At 41.2% G+C, this 20,831-nt stretch overlaps 2 protein-coding genes across 2 annotated transcripts in view; both read left to right on the top strand.

The window, feature by feature from the left end:
- LOC113166688 overlaps nt 1-260 on the top strand; it is a 30,945-nt gene extending 30,685 nt beyond the window's left edge. Inside the window, exons 6-7 of the mRNA XM_033326723.1 lie at nt 21-86; nt 180-260. Of these exons, the coding sequence (XP_033182614.1) occupies nt 21-86; nt 180-260 (147 nt within the window). The remainder of the gene's footprint in view (nt 1-20; nt 87-179) is intronic.
- Nucleotides 261-983: 723 nt separating this feature from the next.
- On the top strand, nt 984-9,538 carry LOC117153105 (butyrophilin-like protein 10). Its single transcript, XM_033326721.1, has 4 exons — nt 984-1,339; nt 2,525-2,535; nt 6,501-6,731; nt 9,422-9,538. The coding sequence occupies exons 1-4, from the start codon at nt 1,063-1,065 to the stop codon at nt 9,536-9,538; spliced, it is 636 nt and encodes a 211-aa protein (XP_033182612.1). The 5' UTR covers nt 984-1,062.
- The last annotated feature ends 11,293 nt before the right edge of the window (nt 9,539-20,831 follow it).

The following is a 20,831-nucleotide window of genomic DNA, read 5'->3' as shown; positions in this document are numbered from 1 at the left end:
AATCTCCTTACACTGATTAGGTGAAGGACTTCATGAAGGAAACGAGACAGAGTCAGAGTCAGAGCAGCAGAGACTCAGAAGGAGAGGTCAGTGTTCACAGAGGTTAAAGTGATCTTTGTTTCTGGAACTGAAAACTCAGATTCTGGATTAGTTTTCACTAAACCCTCTTTCTGGATCAGGTCCCTGTACCACCAAGAAGTGAGACAGTGAGTGTCCATGTGGCCCCTCCTCCTTCTCCCATCACCTCTGTGTCTTACTGAACCTTTATTTCAGTGTCTTTTGGTTTAATAACCGTCCCTGAGCTGAGTCTCTGACGTGTCTCAGTAAACCTGTCGTCGAGTGTCTGAACCTCCTTCACAGACTATTCAGGAAGATGTTTCAGTCCTAAATCTACAGTATCTGTAAATGTAGATAAGATATGTTAAATCTTCATCGATCGCACAGTGGGGAAATTCAATTGTTACGACAGCTCCAAGACAATAGTGAGGTGCAAAAGAATGAAAACAGGAAAGTTTGTAGAAATTAGCAAAAATTAAACAATTTACAATTATTAAAAAAAACATTATATGTATAAAATAAAATAAAACAACCAAACTCTTGAGATGAGACAGATTAATGATGAACTCGTCTGTGTCCTGTTAGAGTTTGTTAGACTGTTGAGTGATGAGAATGAATGATCTGCGGTCGGCTCCTTCCTACACTGAGGTGGATCAGTCGTCCACTGAAGGAGCTGCTCAGAGCTTCAACTGTCTGATTCAGTGCATGAGACGTGTTGTCCATGATGGAAGTCAGCTTGGCCAACACTGAGATGACTTCTGTTGTATACAAATAAAACTGAATTGAATTGAATTAAAAATCTAGATTTTATAGATTTATAGAGTTCAGAATGTTAAAAATATTTCACTTCATACCCTCAAAGAAAATGTGTCAGTGCTGCTGCTGTCTGTCCACATCATCTTCTGCTCTGTTGTCCTCTCAGTTCAACAGGTGGAGGTGGAGGTGTATTCAGGGGTGGAGTCTGTCCTGCTGCTCTGTAAACCCCCAGTTCACCTGCTGCCCTTCATGAAGACAGTTCACCTGCCTAAAGACGTCAAAGTGGTGTGGAGGGACAGTTACAACAAGAAGGTCCATGTGTATCAGAACGGCTCTGATCAGCCTGAAGAACAGCATCAGTTTTACCGAGGTCGAACAGAGATGAAGAGAAACCTGCTGAAACCTGGAGACCTCAGTCTGACCCTGAAATTCCCCACAGACTGGGACAGAGGAACCTTCACCTGCACCGTCTACAACAGGGAGGGAAACATCCTGATGAAGAAACATGTGTATCTGAAGGTCAAAGGTCAGTTGGAGTTTTTATTGTTTAATAATTCCACAATATGAACATTATTATTTTTTCTTTTATTTGTTAATTTATTATTTTATCTTTATTTGATTTATTACTTTCTAGAATTTATTAAATATTAATATATTTAATCATATTGTATAATATTGTATTTATTATATTTTTATTAGTTAACTGAGTTTTAATTGAAGCTGATTTATTTACAGTTTTATTATTTTAGTACATTTACATGAATTAATTGAACTTTAATTAACGACTTTAATAATAATTTAAATGAGTGTTTGTGGACTAAACATCAGAGATTCAGACTGGAACCACTCAAACATGTTTTCACTCCAAATATTTCACTTCATACCCTCAAAGAAAATGTGTCAGTGCTGCTGCTGCTGTCTGTCCACATCATCTTCTGCTCTGTTGTCCTCTCAGTCCCACAGGTGGAGGTGGATTCAGGGGTGGAGTCTGTCCTGCTGCCCTGGAAAACCACAGTTCAACTGCCTGAAGATGTCAGAGTGGAGTGGACGAACAGAGACAGTGATAAGGTCCATGTGTATCAGAACGGCTCTGATCAGCCTGAAGAACAGCATAAGTTTTACCGAGGTCGAACAGAGATGAAGAGAAACCTGCTGAAAACTGGAGACCTCAGTCTGACCCTGAAATACCCCACACTCAGAAACAGAGGAACCTTCACCTGCACCGTCTACAACAGGGAGGGAAACATCCTGATGAAGAAACAAGTGGAGCTGAAGGTCAAAGGTCAGTTGGAGTTTTTATTGTTTAATAATTCCACAATATCAACATTTTTATTTTTTCTTTTATTTGTTAATTTATTATTTTATCTTTATTTGATTTATTACTTTCTAGAATTTATTAAATATTAATATATTTAATCATATTGTATAATATTGTATTTATTATATTTTTATTAGTTAACTGAGTTTTAATTGAAGCTGATTTATTTACAGTTTTATTATTTTAGTACATTTACATGAATTAATTGAACTTTAATTAACGACTTTAATAATAATTTAAATGAGTGTTTGTGGACTAAACATCAGAGATTCAAACTGGAACCAATCAAACATGTTTTCACTCCAAATATTTCACTTCATACCCTCAAAGAAAATGTGTCAGTGCTGCTGCTGCTGTCTGTCCACATCATCTTCTGCTCTGTTGTCCTCTCAGTCCAACAGGTGGGAGCAGATTCAGGGGTGGAGTCTGTCCTGCTGCCCTGGAAAACCACAGTTCAGCTGCCTGAAGACGTCAAAGTGGAGTGGACAGAAAGAAACAGGACAGTCCATGTGTATCAGAACGGCTCTGATCAGCCTGAAGAACAGCATAAGTTTTACAGAGGTCGAACAGAGATGAAGAGAAACCTGCTGAAACCTGGAGACCTCAGTCTGATCCTGAAATACCCCACAGACTGGGACAGAAGAATCTTCACCTGCACCGTCTACAACAGGGAGAGAAACATCCTGATGAAGAAACAAGTGGAGCTGCAGGTCAAAGGTCAGTTTGAGTTTTAAAATATCAACATTAATATGTTGTTTTATTATTTTATCTTCATTTTATTCATTAATATTTAGAATGTATTAAATAGACATGTATGTCACTCTATGTTCCTCTCACTTACTTCCAGAAGCGAGAGGAACATAGAGTGACATACAGAAGTGGAGGTAGGAGTACACAGGTGGACTACATCCTATGTAGACGAGGTCATTTGAGAGAGGTTAGTGACTGCAAAGTGGTGGTAGGAGAGAGTGTAGCCAGACAGCACCGCATGGTGGTGTGTAAGATGACTCTGGAGGTCAGGAAGAAGAAGAGAGGGAAGACAGAAAAGAAGACCAAGTGGTGGAAGCTAAAGAATGAAGAAACTTGTGAGGAATTCAGGCAGAAGTTGAGACAGGTTCTGGGTGGTCAGGATGAGCTTCCAGATGACTGGGAAACTACAGCAGAGATTATCAGGGAAACAGGTAGGAAGGTGCTAGGTGTGTCATCTGGAAAGAGGAAAGAAGGTAAAGACACTTGGTGGTGGAATGAGGAAGTACAGGAATGCATCCAGAGGAAGAGGTTAGCTAGAAGGAAGTGGGATGTAGAAAGGACTGAGGAAAGTAGACAGGAGTACAAGGAAGCGCAGCGTAGAGTGAAGAGGGAGGTGGCAAAGGCCAAACAGAAAGCTTACGATGAGCTGTATGACAGGTTAGACACAAAGGAAGGAGAGAAGGACTTGTACAGGCTAGCCAGACAGAGAGATAGAGATGGGAAGGATGTGTAACAGGTAAGGGTGATTAAGGACAGAGATGGAAAGGTGCTAACAACCCAGGAGAGTGTGCAGAAAAGATGGAAGGAGTATTTTGAGAAGCTGATGAACGAGGAAAATGACAGGGAAAGAAGGGAGGAAGATGTGGATGTTGTGGAGCAGGAAATAGCAGAGATTGGAAAGGATGAGGTGAGGAAGGCTCTGAAAAGGATGAAGAGTGGAAAGGCTGTTGGTCCTGATGACGTACCTGTGGAGGTGTGGAAGTGCTTAGGAGAGACAGCAGTGGAGTTTCTAACCAGTTTGTTCAATAGGATTCTAGAGAGTGAGAAGATGCCTGAGGAATGGAGGAGAAGTGTTCTGGTTCCGATCTTTAAGAACAAGGGTGACACGCAGAACTGCAGCAACTATAGAGGAATAAAGTTGATGAGCCACACAATGAAGCTGTGGGAAAGAGTAGTGGAAGCCAGGCTTAGGAAGAAGGTGGAGATTTGTGAGCAGCAGTATGGTTTCATGCCCCGTAAGAGCACCACTGATGCCATTTTTGCTTTGAGAATGTTGATGGAAAAGTACAGAGATGGTCAGAAGGAGCTGCATTGTGTCTTGTAGATTTAGAGAAGGCGTATGACAGGGTGCCGAGGGAGGAGCTGTGGTACTGTATGAGGTCGTCGGGAGTGGCAGAGAAGTACGTCAGACTAGTTCAGGACATGTATGAGAGAAGTATGACGGTGGTGAGATGTGCTGTAGGTCAGACAGAGGAGTTCAAGGTGGAGGTGGGACTACACCAAGGATCAGCTTTGAGTCCCTTCCTGTTTGCTATGCTGATGGACAGGCTGACAGATGAGGTCAGACAGGAATCTCCCTGGACAATGATGTTTGCGGATGACATTGTGATTTGCAGTGAGAGTAGAGAGCAGGTGGAGGAACAGCTAGAGAGGTGGAGGTTTGCTCTGGAAAGAAGAGGCATGAAGGTCAGCTGTAGTAAGACAGAATACATGTGTCTGAACATTTACATTTACATTTAGTCATTTAGCAGACGCTTTTATCCAAAGCGACTTACAAGTGAGGAACAAGGCAAGCAAACAAAATCTAAGTCAAGAAGAAACAACATCAAAGCAAAGTGCTATCGAAAAAGTGTTTCTGTTTCAAGAGATGTCAGAAAGAAAGGGTAGAATTTCTTTTTTTTTTTTTTTTTTGTTTTAAGTACAAAGGAAGATGCAGAAGAGTTCTGTTTTCAGCAGTTTTTTAAATATTAAAGTGAGGTGGCTGAGCGTGCAGAGATAGGCAGCTCATTCCACCATCGTGGGATCACTGAGCTGAACAGTTTTCCTTGGTGTCGACTGTGTGGTGCTGGTACCACCAGACGACGTTCCCTGGTTGAGCGCAGTGGACGGGAGGGGATGTAGACCTGAACGATTGAATTGAGATAAGATGGAGCTGTGGAGTTAACCACTCTGTAGGCAAGAGACAGAGCTTTGAACCTGATCCTTGCAGCCACAGGAAGCCAGTGCAAAGATCTGAAGAGCGGTGTGACATGAGACCTTCTAGGTTGATTAAAAATGAGGCGTGCTGCTGCATTTTGGATCATCTGGAGGGGTTTGGTCGTGGATGCCGGTAAACCCATCAGTAGTGCATTGCAGTAATCCAGGCGAGATAAGATCAACGCCTGTACAATGAGTTGGGTTGAACGAGAGGGATCAAGGTAGAAGCGTTAGGTTACAGGGGGCTGAGGTGAAGAAGGTGCAGGAGTTTAAGTACTTGGGGTCAACAGTTCAGTGTGATGGGGAGATGGAGCTGCCAGGCAGGAGGGCAAGAGGACGACCAAAGCGGAGATATATGGATGTCTTAACAGAGGACATGAGGTTGGCTGGTGTTAGGATAGAAGATGTTCATGATAGAGTGAGGAGGAAAAGGATGATTCACTGTGGCGACCCCTGATGGGAAAAGCCGAAAGAGAGGAAGAAGATTAAATAGAAATGTATTTAATCGTATTGTATAATATTGTATTTATTATATTTTTATTAGTTAACTGAGTTTTAATTGAAGCTGATTATTTTACAGTTTTACTATTTTAGTACATTTACATGAATTAATTGAACTTCAATTAAAAACTTTATTAACGAATTTAAATGAGTGTTTGTGGACTAAACATCAGAGATTCAGACTGGAACCAATCAAACATGTTTTCACTCCAAATATTTCACTTCATACCCTCAAAGAAAATGTGTCAGTGCTGCTGCTGCTGTCTGTCCACATCATCTTCTGCTCTGTTGTCCTCTCAGTCCAACAGGTGGGAGCAGATTCAGGGGTGGAGTCTGTCCTGCTGCCCTGTGAAACCACAGTTCACCTGCCTGAAGACGTCAAAGTGGAGTGGACAGACAGTTTAAACAAGAAGGTCCATGTGTATCAGAACGGCTCTGATCAGCCTGAAGAACAGAATGAGGAATATAGAGGTCGAACAGAGATGAAGAGAAACCTGCTGAAACCTGGAGACCTCAGTCTGACCCTGAAATACCCCATAGACAGAAGAACCTTCACCTGCACCGTCTACAACAGGGAGGGAAACATCCTGATGAAGAAACAAGTGGAGCTGAAGCTCAAAGGTCAGTTCAGACTTTTTATTCTAAAAAAAATTTAGAATGTTAACATTTTTTTCTTTTGTTTATTTATTTACAGTTTTATTATTTTAGTACATTTACATGAATTAATTGAACTTTAATTAACGACTTTAATAATAATTTAAATGAGTGTTTGTGGACTAAACATCAGAGATTCAGACTGGAACCACTCAAACATGTTTTCACTCCAAATATTTCACTTCATACCCTCAAAGAAAATGTGTCAGTGCTGCTGCTGCTGTCTGTCCACATCATCTTCTGCTCTGTTGTCCTCTCAGTCCCACAGGTGGAGGTGGATTCAGGGGTGGAGTCTGTCCTGCTGCCCTGGAAAACCACAGTTCAACTGCCTGAAGACGTCAAAGTGGAGTGGACAGACAGTTTAAACAAGAAGGTCCATGTGTATCAGAAAGGCTCTGATCAGCCTGAAGAACAGCATAAGTTTTACCGAGGTCGAACAGAGATGAAGAGAAACCTGCTGAAACCTGGAGACCTCAGTCTGACCCTGAAATACCCCACAGACAGAGACAGAAGAACCTTCACCTGCACCGTCTACAACAGGGAGGGAAACATCCTGATGAAGAAACAAGTGGAGCTGAAGGTCAAAGGTCAGTTTAAGGTCTTTACATTTACATTACAGTCATTTAGCAGACGCTTTTATCCAAAGCAACTTACAGTACAAGTACAATGGTAGGCAGGGTGAGCGTGAGGAGGTCTTGCCTAAGGACCCCTACTGGAGGTAGGCCACGGCTGGGAATCGAACTTCTATTTATTCTATAATAGTTTTAAAATATCAACATTATTATTTTTTCTTTTATTTGTTGATTTATTATTTTATGTTTATTTGATGTATTTATATATATAAATATATTTAATCTTTTTGTTTATTGTTATATTTATTTTTATTGAAAATTCATTTTTGATTCAGTTTCGATTGGTATCACTTCATAAAGAGTCTAATTGTCTTTAATCCAGTGAATTCCTCATGAAGTCTGGTGTGGCAGATCCTCCCTCTAAAAACACGAACTGATCCTTTAACGACAAACACTGGATCAGCAACAAAGAGTTTGACTAGACAAATGTAGAAGTGAGCTGAGTGAATCCTGCTCCACAAACAATGAGACATTGACTTGATGAAGGTTTCTGTGGATCCATGTGTTTAAATTCTGTGTGGAACTAAGATTCATTTCGACAACACAGATGCTGACAGAAGTTTGAAATCTCCAAACCAGCAGACAGCAGGTCGACACTGAGATGAGACATGGACCAAACATCAAGACTCTGATAATCTCCAACACCCTGAAAACCTGGTTTTAGTTTCTAGATCTAGACCCAGACTCTCCTCAGTCATAACTGGAGTGTTTTAGTCAGAACCTGCTGATCCAGATCTGATATCAGTTCAGTTCATCACTTATTAAAATGTTGTCAGTGAATCAAAAAGACATTCGTAGAGTTCCTGATGTTTGTGTGATGTAGAAATGTATTGATCAGGACTTGGACTGATTCTGGTTTCTCTCTTTTTACAGAGAAACGCATCAGAACCACTGATCCAGCTCCTCTGATGTCTGAGTAAGTTTCACTTTTAGATCTTTAGATTAAACTAATAGAGACCTTTATTTAAATATCATTTTTTTAGGATCCACACTCGTTGTAACTCCAGAGTTCCTATGATCAGCTGCTCTGAACTGCAGCAGAGTCTCAGGGACCAGGTTCAGTCTAGAAGAGTTAGTAGAAGCTGCATCTACTGGTTTCTATCAGTGTCAATAAGATCAGACAGTAGGAACGTAGCAGCTCCCTTTAAAACATGTGGACGTCATCATGAAGGAAACTAGAGAAGTGAGACTGAGCTCAGGTCACGGATCTGGATCCTGATCCACCATCAGGACTAAAACTGATCCATCACAACAGGAAAACTAATGTTACTGTTGTTGATCTGTAATTTCTACAGTTTATTTTCTGTGTCAGTGGTTTTTATGACGTCACCTCACAGTTTCCTCAGCAGTAAACAGAGTAGATACAGTTCTTTATGAGATTTTAACACTTTGACTGAATTCAACTAGAAACAGTTCAGAACATCTTTAAATCTAACGACAGATTTAAGAATCACTGATCTCATTAACTGTTCATTTTAAAAATCTACATCCAGTCACAAACAGTCTGCACAGAAACGGACACAGACCAGTTTAAAACTAAGAATCTCAGCATGAATCACAGCAGCTCTGGTTCTGATCTGGACCCAGATCAGGGTTCTGAGAGGTCTTAGCATCTGTTACAGGAGTCCTGGTTCTTCTGGTCTCTGATATAGTTCTTTATGAGTCTTTATGACTCTGATTCATCTTCATCTTCATCCAGCTGCTCTCAGACCAGTTCTGTTCTGTTTGTCTCTGTCTGGTCTGCAGGAACCAGAATGAAGAACTCATCCCACTGAACCAGATCCCCTGAGGCTGATTGATCAGTCAGACTGATCAGCTGATGAGTCTCTGATCACTGATCAGCTCTGACTGGACGTGAAGAAGATGAAGAAGATGAAGAAGATGACGGACGGAGAGAGGAGGACGTTTTGTTACTGATCCGAAGTTCTGATTGGATTTTTATTGATTTCAGAATCAGAGAGAAAACATTTTTAAAACATGGTCCCAAAAAATCCCAGTACAATAAAATCACAGTATGAAGTATAAAGTATTACAGTAAAATACTGTATGATGTAGTATTTTTAATTCATCTCTGACCATCAGCTGCATTTTATTCTGAAAGGTTGTGTTCAAATCAGAAAAGGCTCTTATTGTGAAAGAGGAGAGACCAGGTCCATGGACTATTCCAGTTCCAGGTCTGTGGTTTGGACTCTGGATCCTCTGGACTCTAACCCATGTATCTCATCATATATAGAAATGTTCTGTATGATCCAGTACTATTCCAGTTCCAGGTCTGGTTTGGACTCTGGATCCTCTGGACTCTAACCTGTGTATCTCATCATATATAGAAATGTTCTGTATCCGCTTTTTGCATCTTCACTGAATCTTTCTGATGTTCACACTGAGACCATGTTCACTTTGATCTGGATCCACGTGGATCTGGATCTTCCTGCTGAACAGTAGAGACCTGAGTCTCTGTTGGATCAGGTCTCTGATGGTCAGGAAGCTTGGGTGAAGTCCAGCTTTAGTATCTAGTCCTGCTTTAATGCTGTGTTTATTCCTGTTTTATAATCCTCAGCTCCTAGAACTGATCCACGATGTTCAGAACATCTACCAACCAGCTGTTCACAGAGGTTCTGGTACCAGCTTCATGAAACCTGAACCACAGGAGACCACTGGATCCGTTTGGAACTGACACTAACGCATGTTTCTGTAACTTTAAATAGAAAAAACAAACCTGTTAGTTCTGAAATAAATAGTTTGGAACTCAGAGCTTCAGTTTGGTGCTGACCCAATTTCTCTCTGATCCAGTACCTGAACTTTAACTGATGAGATCAGCTGATGATCTGAAACCTGAACCGGTGACAGAGTCTGAGCTGCAGCAGCATGTTGAACTGTGTGATGGTCCAGCTTCAGGTCCAGTCCTGCAGGGAGACGGGTTCAGACCAGAATTGTCTCGGACGTTTCTACTTAGTTTCAGATGTTGATTGATTTCATGTTGAATTCTGACTTCGTAGATTGTTGACGAGAGAACCAGAACCAGATGTTGTGCTTGAAGAAACTCTGGACGTTTCAGTTCCACTGGGACCAGATTCTGTCCAACACAGGACTAGACACAGCTTCACGACCCGGCAGTGAAACCATCAGATTTAATAAAGTGATGTTGGAAATGTGGGAAAGTGAAGTACTCAGTACAACATGTACTTCAACTCAGGCAGTAGCAGTACTGCAGTTATGAAGGATCCAAACTGTCCACTGACACAGAGGGACTCGTCCTACGTCCTACGTAGACCAACACATCAGCTGCTCCTCAGTTCTTCAGGATCTGGTCAGAGAAACCAGTTCACCATAGTTCAGCTTCTGTCTCTGTTTCATGTGCTGAAGGTTGTGGACTAGAAATTTGTCCTTAGTGGTATTAAGGTTGCTTTCACACCTTAATTCGTTTGCTTTGGTCCGAATCAGTTGATGAGTCTGTAAACTTGTAGCAGTTTCTCCTCGGTTCGGTGTTGTTTCACACACAGAAAAATCCAAGAGAACCAAAACACATCACTTCAAACTACACAAGAACGTCTTCTCTCCTTATTGGTCAGATGTGTCTGCTGCAGGAACAGAAAAAGTAAATACAGGAAGAAGGTGGAGTGTTGTGGAGAGAGAAACGTTTACATGATCGGATTGGTCATCCCGTTGATTATTGGTTATTACGTTACATCAGACCTGTTGTCTGTGAGACAATTCACGTCCTCACGTCTCCACATTTGTCCTCGGTTAATTTTTTTTGTGGAAAAACAAAAAAGAGGAAAATCAACACACTACCCAAAGTCCTCAAATCGTGCAATTTATAGCTTTTGGTCCTGTTTTGCTACGCTCTGAAACCTCCAGCAGAACCAGGCTCATAATGGCCTGCCTCGACCGGTTGGAATGAATGGAAAGAGAAAAGAACAGCAGGCAATAAAGACAACAACAAACAGGGAAAACACTTGACAGGTTTGTAGGACCAGTAACTGGTATCTGGACTGAACTGGAGGAGGATACTTGCAGAAACGTACAGAGAGGAGGAAACACAACTACAGGAGAGAGAAGACACAAAGTTAATGACATGAAATGGTAGAATTAGAATGGATAGAGGAGAAAGGAGAGAGGAGAGGAGCTCAGTTTATCAGTAGAGGTCCCCCAGCAGACTAAGCTATATCAGCAGAACTAAGAGATGGTTCAGAGTCACCTGATCTGATCTAATATGGACGTGCTGATCAAAGGTAAGACATCCTTGAGGAGTCTAGTCGGGATGGGATCTAAGAGACATGTTGATGGTTTAGAGGAATTAATTACAAAAATTAATTCAGAATGATCTACGGTGAGGAAGCAGTCTAAGTACGAGCGTGGATCTAGAGTTGTTGTACAATCCATGCTATATGCAGGGATGATCTGATCAATTTTTTCTCTAATAGTTATGATTTTATTTGTAAAGAAATTCATGAAGTCATTGCTGCTGAGAGTTGAGGGAATACTAGACTCAACAGAGCTATGACTCTTTGTCAGCCTGGCTACAGTGCTGAAAAGAAACCTAGGGTTGTTCTTATTTGCCTCTATTAATGAGGAGTAATATGAAGTTCTAGCTTTACGCAGGGCTTTTTTATATATTATTAAACTTTCTTTCCAGGCAATATTCATCTAAATTGGTGGAACGCCACCTCCTTTCCAACTTACGTGATTTCTGCTTTAAGCTACAGATTTGTGAATTGTACCATGGAACTAACTTCCTCTGACTCACTAGCTTCTTTTTCAGAGGAGCAACAGTATCAAGTATTGTTCCAAGTGAAGCACCAGTACTATTAACAAGATAGTCCACTTGTGCTGGAGTAACGTTGAAATAACTGCCTTCCTCTGTGTTGGTACATGGCTCTGAAATAAAAGATGGAATCAGTTCCTTAAATTTGTCCACAGCATTTTCACATAAACATCTACTGTAGAGAATCTTATCTGTAGGTTTAGTAAAGTCTGGTACTGTAAATTCAAATGTAATTAAGAAATGGTCAGATAAAAGAGGGTTTTGGGGGAAAACTATTAAATGATCAACTTCCACACCGTATGTCAGAATAAGATCAAGGGTGTGATTAAAACAGTGAGTGGGTTTATTTACATTTAGAGTCTAATAGTGAATTAAAGTCAGTGTTGAGGCAGTTATCATCAACATCTACATGGATATTAAAGTCACCCACTATAATGACTTTATCTGCACTAAGAACTAAATCAGATAGAAACTCTGAGAATTCAGTTAAAAACTCAGAGTAAGGGACAGGAGGACGGTACACAATAACAAACAGGACTGGTTTTGATTTTTCCAGTTAGGATCAGAGAGGCTAAGAGTGAGGCTCTCAAATGAATTCAAACTATGTTTAGGTCTGGGGTTGATTAACAAACTTGAGTGGAAGATTGCTGCTACTCCTCCACCCCGACCTGTGCTTCTAGGAACATGATAATTAACATGACTTGAGGGGGTCGACTCATTCAGAGAGACATATTCATCCTGCTGCAGCCAGGTTTCAGTAAGACAGAATAAGTCTATTTGATGGTCAATTATCAAATCATTTACTAACAGGGATTTAGACGACAGAGATCTGATATTTAACAGTCCACATTTGATTGTTTTCTTGTTATTTTGTTCTAAGAGAGGAGTCGTCTTTATTTTTATTAGGTTTTTATGAATAACTCTTGTGTTAGTTTTATATATAAATAATTTAGGTACTCGGGGCTAAACATGTCGTCACTGGTCAGATTGGGAAGGGGTCCAGAGAAAACTACGGAGTCCAACATCGTTTTTGCAAAGTTACACTGATTCAACATTAATTTTAGTGACTTCCTATTGTTGTAATCGGGCGTCATTAACTCCTGTGTGAATTCTTATCTTACTATACTTACGTTTATCCTTACACAGGAGTTTTAAATAGGATTCGACGTCGCCCGCTCTGGCCCCGGGAATACACTTGACTATGGCCGCTGGAGTCTCTAACTTCACGTTTCTGACTGTAGAGCTGCCAATGACCAGAGTGGGTTTCTCAGCAGTTTGTCGCTGAGTGGGGAAAATCTGTTAGAAACGTGAACCTGGTCGTGGTGAACCTTGGGCAAGTGTCTAGGGTTATGCTTCCTACGAACCGTCACCCAGCCGGCCTCACAACACAGACCTCACAACACAAGAAAACAAGAGTATTAAGTATTATGAATGGTCCTTAAGCAACACAGGTGTATGTTATAACTCTTACGCCAGTAGTGCTTTTCACTAACACTATAAATTTAGTTTAAAGTTTGTTAAATTTAGCGAAACAAACAGAACAACTGAAAAGCGAGTGAGCATCGACAACAGGAAGAGATACGATATGCCTACTGTAGAAGGGGCAGCCAATCAGCCCAAGAGACTAAAACTACCACAAAGAGAATGAAAACCACCACAAGAGACTGAAAACCACCACAAGAGACTAAAATCACCACAAGGAGACTGAAGCTACCACAAAGAGACCGAAAACCACCACAAGGGACCAATACCAATAAATGATGAGGTTAACATTGTGGATCAGAGTCAGAACTTCCAGTCTGAGTTAAACCAGGTTTGTTTTGAGCCCCTCTCCTTTAAACCTGGACCCAGACAGACTTCAGTGCAGTAGAAACCCAGTAGAGTAACAGAGAATAGGGACCAAATTCTAACTGTTTAAAAGACATTTTAACACTTTCTCAGTGAATTTTTATTATTTATTAGTAATTTAATGGTTTTAAAAAATGTAAACTTACATTTTCACAACTTGTAACCGACTAAGATCTTTAAACTCGTCAAACATCGACCGTGTGTCCGTCGTCTAGACAACTAAGAAGAAGAACTGCTGAAGATTTAGGCTGCAACCAGAGAGACTGGAGGACGGACAGGCTGACACATGTGAGGTCTAAAAACTGAACTGAATGATTTTGGGGTCTCTAAGGTCTCTCTAAAGCTAGGAATTCAATTCATTTTCATTAGTTATTTTAAGTGTCCTGGTGAACTGACAACTGGAAAGTGTTTGGCACCTCTCTGACACTGAGGCCTTGCTATTCCTCAGTATAGTTTTATTTATAGTAATAACCCTGTTAAACAGGTCGTGTGATCAAATTAATTTATCCATCTGAGTCATCATTTAAATGGATTAGCATTATGGAAGGGATTCCAGCTTGGTAACAGAAACCACACAAAAAGCAGAGAGGAGTAAACACTGTCTTTATACAGTTTGTCACATATGAACACTTCCAGCTGTTCTAAGTATCTTTTGAGGCCTCCACTACATAAACTTGTTAATTGGCATCTTTCCATGTTCTGTCATGAGTTATTTTCTCTTTTTATATACTTGAATTAAAAGTTACTCAAAGCTTCGGTCCAATGGTCTGACTCACCTCGCTGTTAGTTTCTTGCATCATGTTTCCTTATACATAAAAATTCAGTTCAGTCAATTTCAATTAAATTTTATTTGAATATCGCCAAATCACAACAAAAGTCAAATCACCAAACTCAAGGTACTTTACAGTGTTTAAGGTTCAGGTCCTTACAAAATATAACTGTGTACAGAACTCTATAGAAAACCCAACAACCCAATTAGACAACAGTGGAGAGAAGAAACTCAAGCAGAACCGGGCTCAGGGTGTGCGGCCATCTGCCTCGACCGGTTGGAGTGAGTGGAAACAGGAGAGAGAAGAGAACAGTAACAACGTGTCCCTGTGATTTAATTCCAACCTAATTCTTATTAAATGTCACAGACTGGACCACATCTGCTCTCAGTATTCAACAGATCACTGACTGTGTCCCTGATTATTTCAAAGCTGCCTCTTTACAGCCAGTGTTAATGAAACCTGGACTTGATCCGACTCTGTCTGACAGTTACTGTCCTATCTCCAAATGATCCCTTGTATCTAAGATTCTTGAAAAAGTAGTTTCTGAATCATACTGCATCATATTTTAGAAAAGTTCCAGTCTGGTTTCTGTAAAAGTTACAGCACAGAGACGGGACTTCAACCCTCTACCAGTCATAAACAACCTTTAATCAGTGTTGATGCTGGTAATTGTTCTGTCCTAGTGTTGTTGGATTTAAGTGTTGCCTTTAAACTATGGACCATAAGCTGAGTTCTCTACATTTGAAATTCTTTTAATTGGACTGCGCAGTACTTAATGTAGCAGCTGGTTAGTGTAGTGGTAAGATCACCGCCTCCCATGTGGGAGACTGGGGTTCAAATCCCAGCTGTGCCTACCTCCAGTAGGGGTCCTTAGGCAAGACCTCCTCACGCTGCCCTGCCTACCATTGTACCTTGTAATGACTTGTAAGTCGCTTTGGATAAAAGCGTCTGCTAAATGTAAATCAAGAAGAGCAACAGGTTTGACTTCATGGGTTAAAAGGTAAAAGTGTATTGTATTACATTTACCAGACGCTTTTATCCAAAGCGACTTCCAAGTCATTACAAGGTACAATGGTAGGCAGGGCAGCGTGAGGAGGTCTTGCCTAAGGACCCCTACTGGAGGTAGGCACAGCTGGGAAAACGATTTACAAGGATAGGCAGGTAGCCAGCCTAAGGGAGGAGGTCTGGATCCCTACTGAAGGTAGGCGGTGATCTTACCACTACACGAACCAGCTGCTCTTGATAGTAATACGTTTTGGGCATCACATTACTTCCCTGTCAGGAACAATCTGATTATTATGATTCATACACATTCACTGTTCATGTACTGTTCTTTGGTTGTGTGAAGCTGCTTTGTGACAATGTCAATTGTAAAAAGCGCTCTACAAATAAAATTGAATTGAATTGAATTGAATTGAATTGAATTGAATTGAATTGAATTGAATTGAATTGAATTGAACTGAATTGAATATGATTAAAATAGTTTAATCATGTTTTCATCACCTTAGGAATAGAGATGAATTCAGATGTATGTTAACTTTTTGTGGGGCAGAGATTATTATTCGTGCTTTTATCTCTTCCCGCCTCGATTATTGAAACAGCCTTTTCTCTGAAACAGAGTGGTTCCCTCCATGGGGACGGCATTGGCTCAGGTGGTAGAGCAGTTATTGTTTGATTCCCGGTTCCTCCTGGATACTTGCTGAGTTGTCCTTGGACAAGACACCAAACCCCATAGTAGCACAGATATGCACTGACTGCCAGCTGTCCATCCACAATTTCCCCAAGGGGATCAATAAAGCATTCATTATCATTTTTTATGTGGGAGACTGGGGTTGGAATCCCAGCTGTGGACCACCTCCACCTCCACCTCCTATCTCCTTACTCTGTAAGTCACTTTGGATAAAAGCTTTGAGCCTATGTTTCACTGTTCCCTTTAGTGAAGTTCACAGAGTTCACAGGGTTGTTTCCATTATTCACTAAACTTCTTCTACTAATAGAGCGCTGCTGTTACCAGTTCATGTCACTGTTTGGACGAACACTGTCAGTGAGGGACAACATGAAAACTGCACTTACTGTCCAAATATAAATGGATATGAAGTTACCAGGTGACTGCCAGTAATACTTGAAATAAGATTTTCTTTTTCAACAGTGAGACACAAACCCATATAATAGATAAATTAAGATTTCTTCTTTTGGTCAACCAGCAATGTAAAATTCTATAAATTCTATATATATGCATAACAAACATGACAACTATTCAAATGTGAAAGTAATTGTTGTTTAGTTTTATTTTTTCAAGTGAAACAAATGATCATCGTATAATATTTAATGAATTAAGTATAGAAATAATCACTATCAGTGTTTTTGTTATCTAACAATCACTTTAATAATAAACTAACATACTTGACTATTTATTTTTATATAACTACAATAACATCAAGTATTTTCTCTTTAATATGTGCAAAGCAATGGTTGCATTGAGAGGTGATGAGAATGTAAAAAAGGCCATCAAATGAAAACTGTGTTAGCAGATAGAACTCACAGAACGACGATCTGATTTACTCCAAGAAGACAGAATGTTTCATTGAAGTATGTGAACCTAGTAGAATTTATAGAAGAAACACAGCAACTTCCCCTCGTGTGTCCAAAAACAAGTTACTCAGAGACGAGATACTAACAGTTGTTGTTGTTGTTGGGGAATTGATGATTGTTGTTGTCAGGACAGTGATTGTGGTTTTTAGAAGACTGGTTGCTTTTGTTGGGGCAACAGTTGTTGTTGGAGCAACTGTTGCTGGTGGTGCTGGTGGGGCAACAGTTATTGTGGTGGGGCAACAGTTGCTAGTGGGGCAGCAGTTGTGGTTGGGGCAACAGTTGCTGTTGGGGCAGTAGTTGTTGGTGGGACAACAATTGTTGTTGTGGCAACAGTTGTTGGTGTGGCAGTGGTTGTTGTTGTTGGAGTAGTGGTTGATGTTCTCGGTGTAGTGGTTGTTGTTGTTGTTGGAGTAGTGGTTGATGTTCTCGGTGTAGTGGTTGTTGTTGTTGTTGGAGTAGTGGTTGTTGGAGTAGTGGTTGATGTTCTCGGTGTAGTGGTTGTTGTTGTTGGAGTAGTGGTTGTTGTTGTTGGAGTCGTGGTTGTTGTTCTTGGTGTAGTGGTTGTTGTCGGTGTAGTGGTTGTTGTTGGAGTAGTGGTTGATGTTGTCAGTGTAGTAGTGGTTGATGTTCTCGGTGTAGTGGTTGTTGTTGACGGTGTAGTGGTTGCTGTAGGAACAGCAGTTATGTCTGGGGCAGGAGTTATATTAGTATGATATTAGTTAAAATATTTAAAAAAATGATCATAAGACATTTTAAACTACTGAGATGTTTGATTTTCTGAAAAGGCTGAAAATTATTTTTCGTTCTTCATTTCACATTTCACTCTGAGACATAACAATTCTCAATCATGTCCACTACCAGAACCTTTTTTTACATATCGCTTTCCTTTCTGTTTCCTAGTATTTCTTCTAGTACTGTGAGTTAAATTCTCATTACTGTGGTTCAAATAAGTTCTATTTTGTAGGCGTTAAGTCTTTGAAGTGTAGTTAAATTAAATGTTCTGGTATCATTTAATGAAAGTGTAGTTAGAATAAATCTTGATGATCAGGAACTGTAGATGTACTGTGGATAGGTCACCTGGATGGAAGATACTGCACCTGTGTGGGCTCTTTATATGTCAGCAGACACAGAATTTCATGGAATGGTTGTGTTCCAGTTTTTACAGTTTAAGCATTCAGACGCTGGCATTGAATTCACAAAGCATCTTATCAACACATCTAAACACACCTTTTTAATAAAGCCGACTGAGATCTTTGCAGGATAATGTCATAGAAATGTTTCATTTTCAGTCCTGAATTCTGTTCATCTGTAGTTCAAGTGTTAACGTGGCCATCAGTTCATTTTGAATTTATCATTTGCTTGTTGTTGTTTTCACGTTTGTCTTTTTGTGCATTTTCTTGATGCAAAAACTAAACTATCATTTCATTTACTGACTACATCTCCTCTGGTTCCACATCATGCAGATTTTCCCTTTTCAGCATCACAAAGATCAGACCCGACCTTTCAGACAACACAGCTCATTGTTCAGGTTCTGCTCATATCTGGTCCTGACTCCTGCAGTGTCTTACTGATGGTGTCACCAGCTGCACCATCAAACCTTCAGAGGATCCAAAATGCAGCAACATGTCTCACTGCTGATCAGTAAGAAGGACACGTTATAGCACTGTTCAGATCTCTGCACTGGCTTCATGGAGCTGCTGCATCAGGTTCAAAGGCCGGACTCTAACAGAGTGGTCAACTCAGCAGCACCAGTACCTGAACTCCCTCATTCAGGTCTACAGACCCCCCTCCGCACTCTGCATGTCTTGTGTTCCCCTCACTTCAAAAGAAGCTAAACGGTTCTACGATGGTGGAACGTACGATCTAGCCACCTCAGTCGTCTCAGTTTTTCATTTTCAGAAAACTGCTGAAAACAGAACTCTTCCAGAAGTGGTTTAGATATTTAGCTCTGTAGCTCACTCGGATTCGCTTTGAAGAGAAACAATAAACAAACAAACAAATAAATGTGAGTGTTTGGTCTAATTCAGGGGCTAACCAGAGTTCCACCAGTTTGGTTAAATTCAGGGGTACTAACCAGAGTTCCACCATCCATCCATCCATTTTCTTCCGCTTATCCGGGGCCGGGTCGCGGGGAGAGCAGCTTAAGCAGAGATGCCCAGACTTCCCTCTCCCTAGACACCTCCTCCAGCTCTTCCGGGGAAACACCGAGGCGTTCCTAGGCCAGCCGAGAGACATAGTCCCTCCAACGTGTCCTGGGTCTTCCCCGGGGCCTCCGCCCGGTAGGACACGGCCGGAAAACCTTCCCTGCGAGGCTTCCCAGGGGCACCCACAACACATGCCCAAGCCACCTCAACTGGCCCCAAGACCCCAAGATACTTAAACTCCTCCACTTGAGGGAGGATCTCCCCCCCAACCTGGAGGGTGTAAGCCACCTTTTTCCGGTTGAGAACCATGGCCTCGGACTTGGAGGTGCTGATTCTCATCCCAGCCCTTTCACACTCGGCTGAAAACCGCCCTTGTGCCTGCTGGAGGTCCCGGTCTGATGAGGCCAACAGGACTACATCATCTGCAAAAAGCAGAGATGAGATCCTGTGGTCCCCAAACTGGACCTGTGTGGCAGCCATCGACTGACCGTGTTAGCATGGCAGCATGGAAGAGGAATGAGAGAGTCGGAGTGTTAGGAGCCTGATCTGGTTAAATATAACAACAGCGTTAATTGCTGGAGATTTTAATATTAGGGGGGTGTTTCCTTCTGAACCCACCCTTTTAGTTAGGCTGTCATAATTAGTCCTGCCGGAGTCCCTGCTGCACTACACTAAATATACATTCACCTCAAACTTTATCTGACTGTGAATACAACTAACTGCCATCTCTCCTCTTCTCTCTCTTTCCCTCTCCCTCTCTCTTTTCCCTCTTCCTTCCTCTCTGTCGAGCTACACGTCATTCCACCCTTTGCCCTCTGGACCTGTCTGACTCGTCCTGATGCCCAACTTCTGGCTGGAGATCTCGTCGCCTGGATCCACCGTTTGCCCTTTGGGATGCGTTTGGAGACTGGATTGGTCACAAGCTACTATGATGTCGGTCCCGGCCTCGGCGGACGTCGGAAGCTGTTTCTTGGAGGTCTCGACTCAACGCTCGATAGTCAAGGAATGGAACAAGTCTGCCTGCAATAACTAACTGGACTCCATATTAACTTAAAAGATATTAACTGTTATACTGGACTGCTGCCTACACAGCATGTAATCACCCATATGAGGATGGGTTCCCTGTTGAGTCTGGTTCCTCTCAAGGTTTCTTCCTGTTGCCTTCTCAGGGAGTTTTTCCTTGCCACTGTCGCCCTCGGCTGGCCCATCAGGGACAATCAGATTATTATGACTCATACACATACACTGTTCATGTACTGCTCTTTGGTTGTGTAAAGCTGCTTTGTGACAATGTCAATTGTAAAAAGCGCTCTACAAATAAATTGAATTGAACAACAGTTCTAGTAAATACACCTCATGTAGGGGAAACTACAGAGCAGAGGAAGATCCTGTTCAGAAACTGTTCAGAAACTACAGCCTCAACACGACAAGGACGAAACATGTGCAGACCAGAGTCGGAGAGAGGATCAGAGTCCGGACTTTAGACTATCATCCTGCTCCTGATCTGAATAAATACATGTAAAGTGACTTTAGAGAACTCTACAGAGGGCATGTTCCCATTGTTCCAGTGTGAGCTGCACGATAATGTACAGAACGTGATGTAAATAAAACATTTAGCTGAGTAAAACCTGCGTTTTAAAGACAGATCTCTTGTGGGAACTTTTACTTTCCTCTGACTTTCACTTCTTTATTTGTTGATACAGTTCAATGTTCCAGGTTCTGGTTTTTATTTTTACATCTAAAAGTCTCCAGCTTACATCACGTCGTCATCTTCTCATCACAGTCTACTGGTTTTAATATTTAACTTTATATTTAACAACTTGAAGTGAGGTGACATCAGTGAACAGT

Source organism: Anabas testudineus, chromosome 18, assembly GCF_900324465.2.
Source record: "Anabas testudineus chromosome 18, fAnaTes1.2, whole genome shotgun sequence".
Classification (NCBI taxonomy): domain Eukaryota; kingdom Metazoa; phylum Chordata; class Actinopteri; order Anabantiformes; family Anabantidae; genus Anabas; species Anabas testudineus.
This window is presented reverse-complemented; position numbering and strand designations above follow the sequence as displayed.

Excerpts from the sequence above, each read along its gene's own strand:
- LOC117153105 (XM_033326721.1), top strand. The coding sequence starts at position 1,063 with ATGAAGACAGTTCACCTGCCTAAAGACGTCAAAGTGGTGTGGAGGGAC. Across the intron at positions 6,732-9,421 it reads TGACCCTGAAATACCCCACA|CTCCTAGAACTGATCCACGA; the intron begins GACAGAGACAGA and ends TATAATCCTCAG.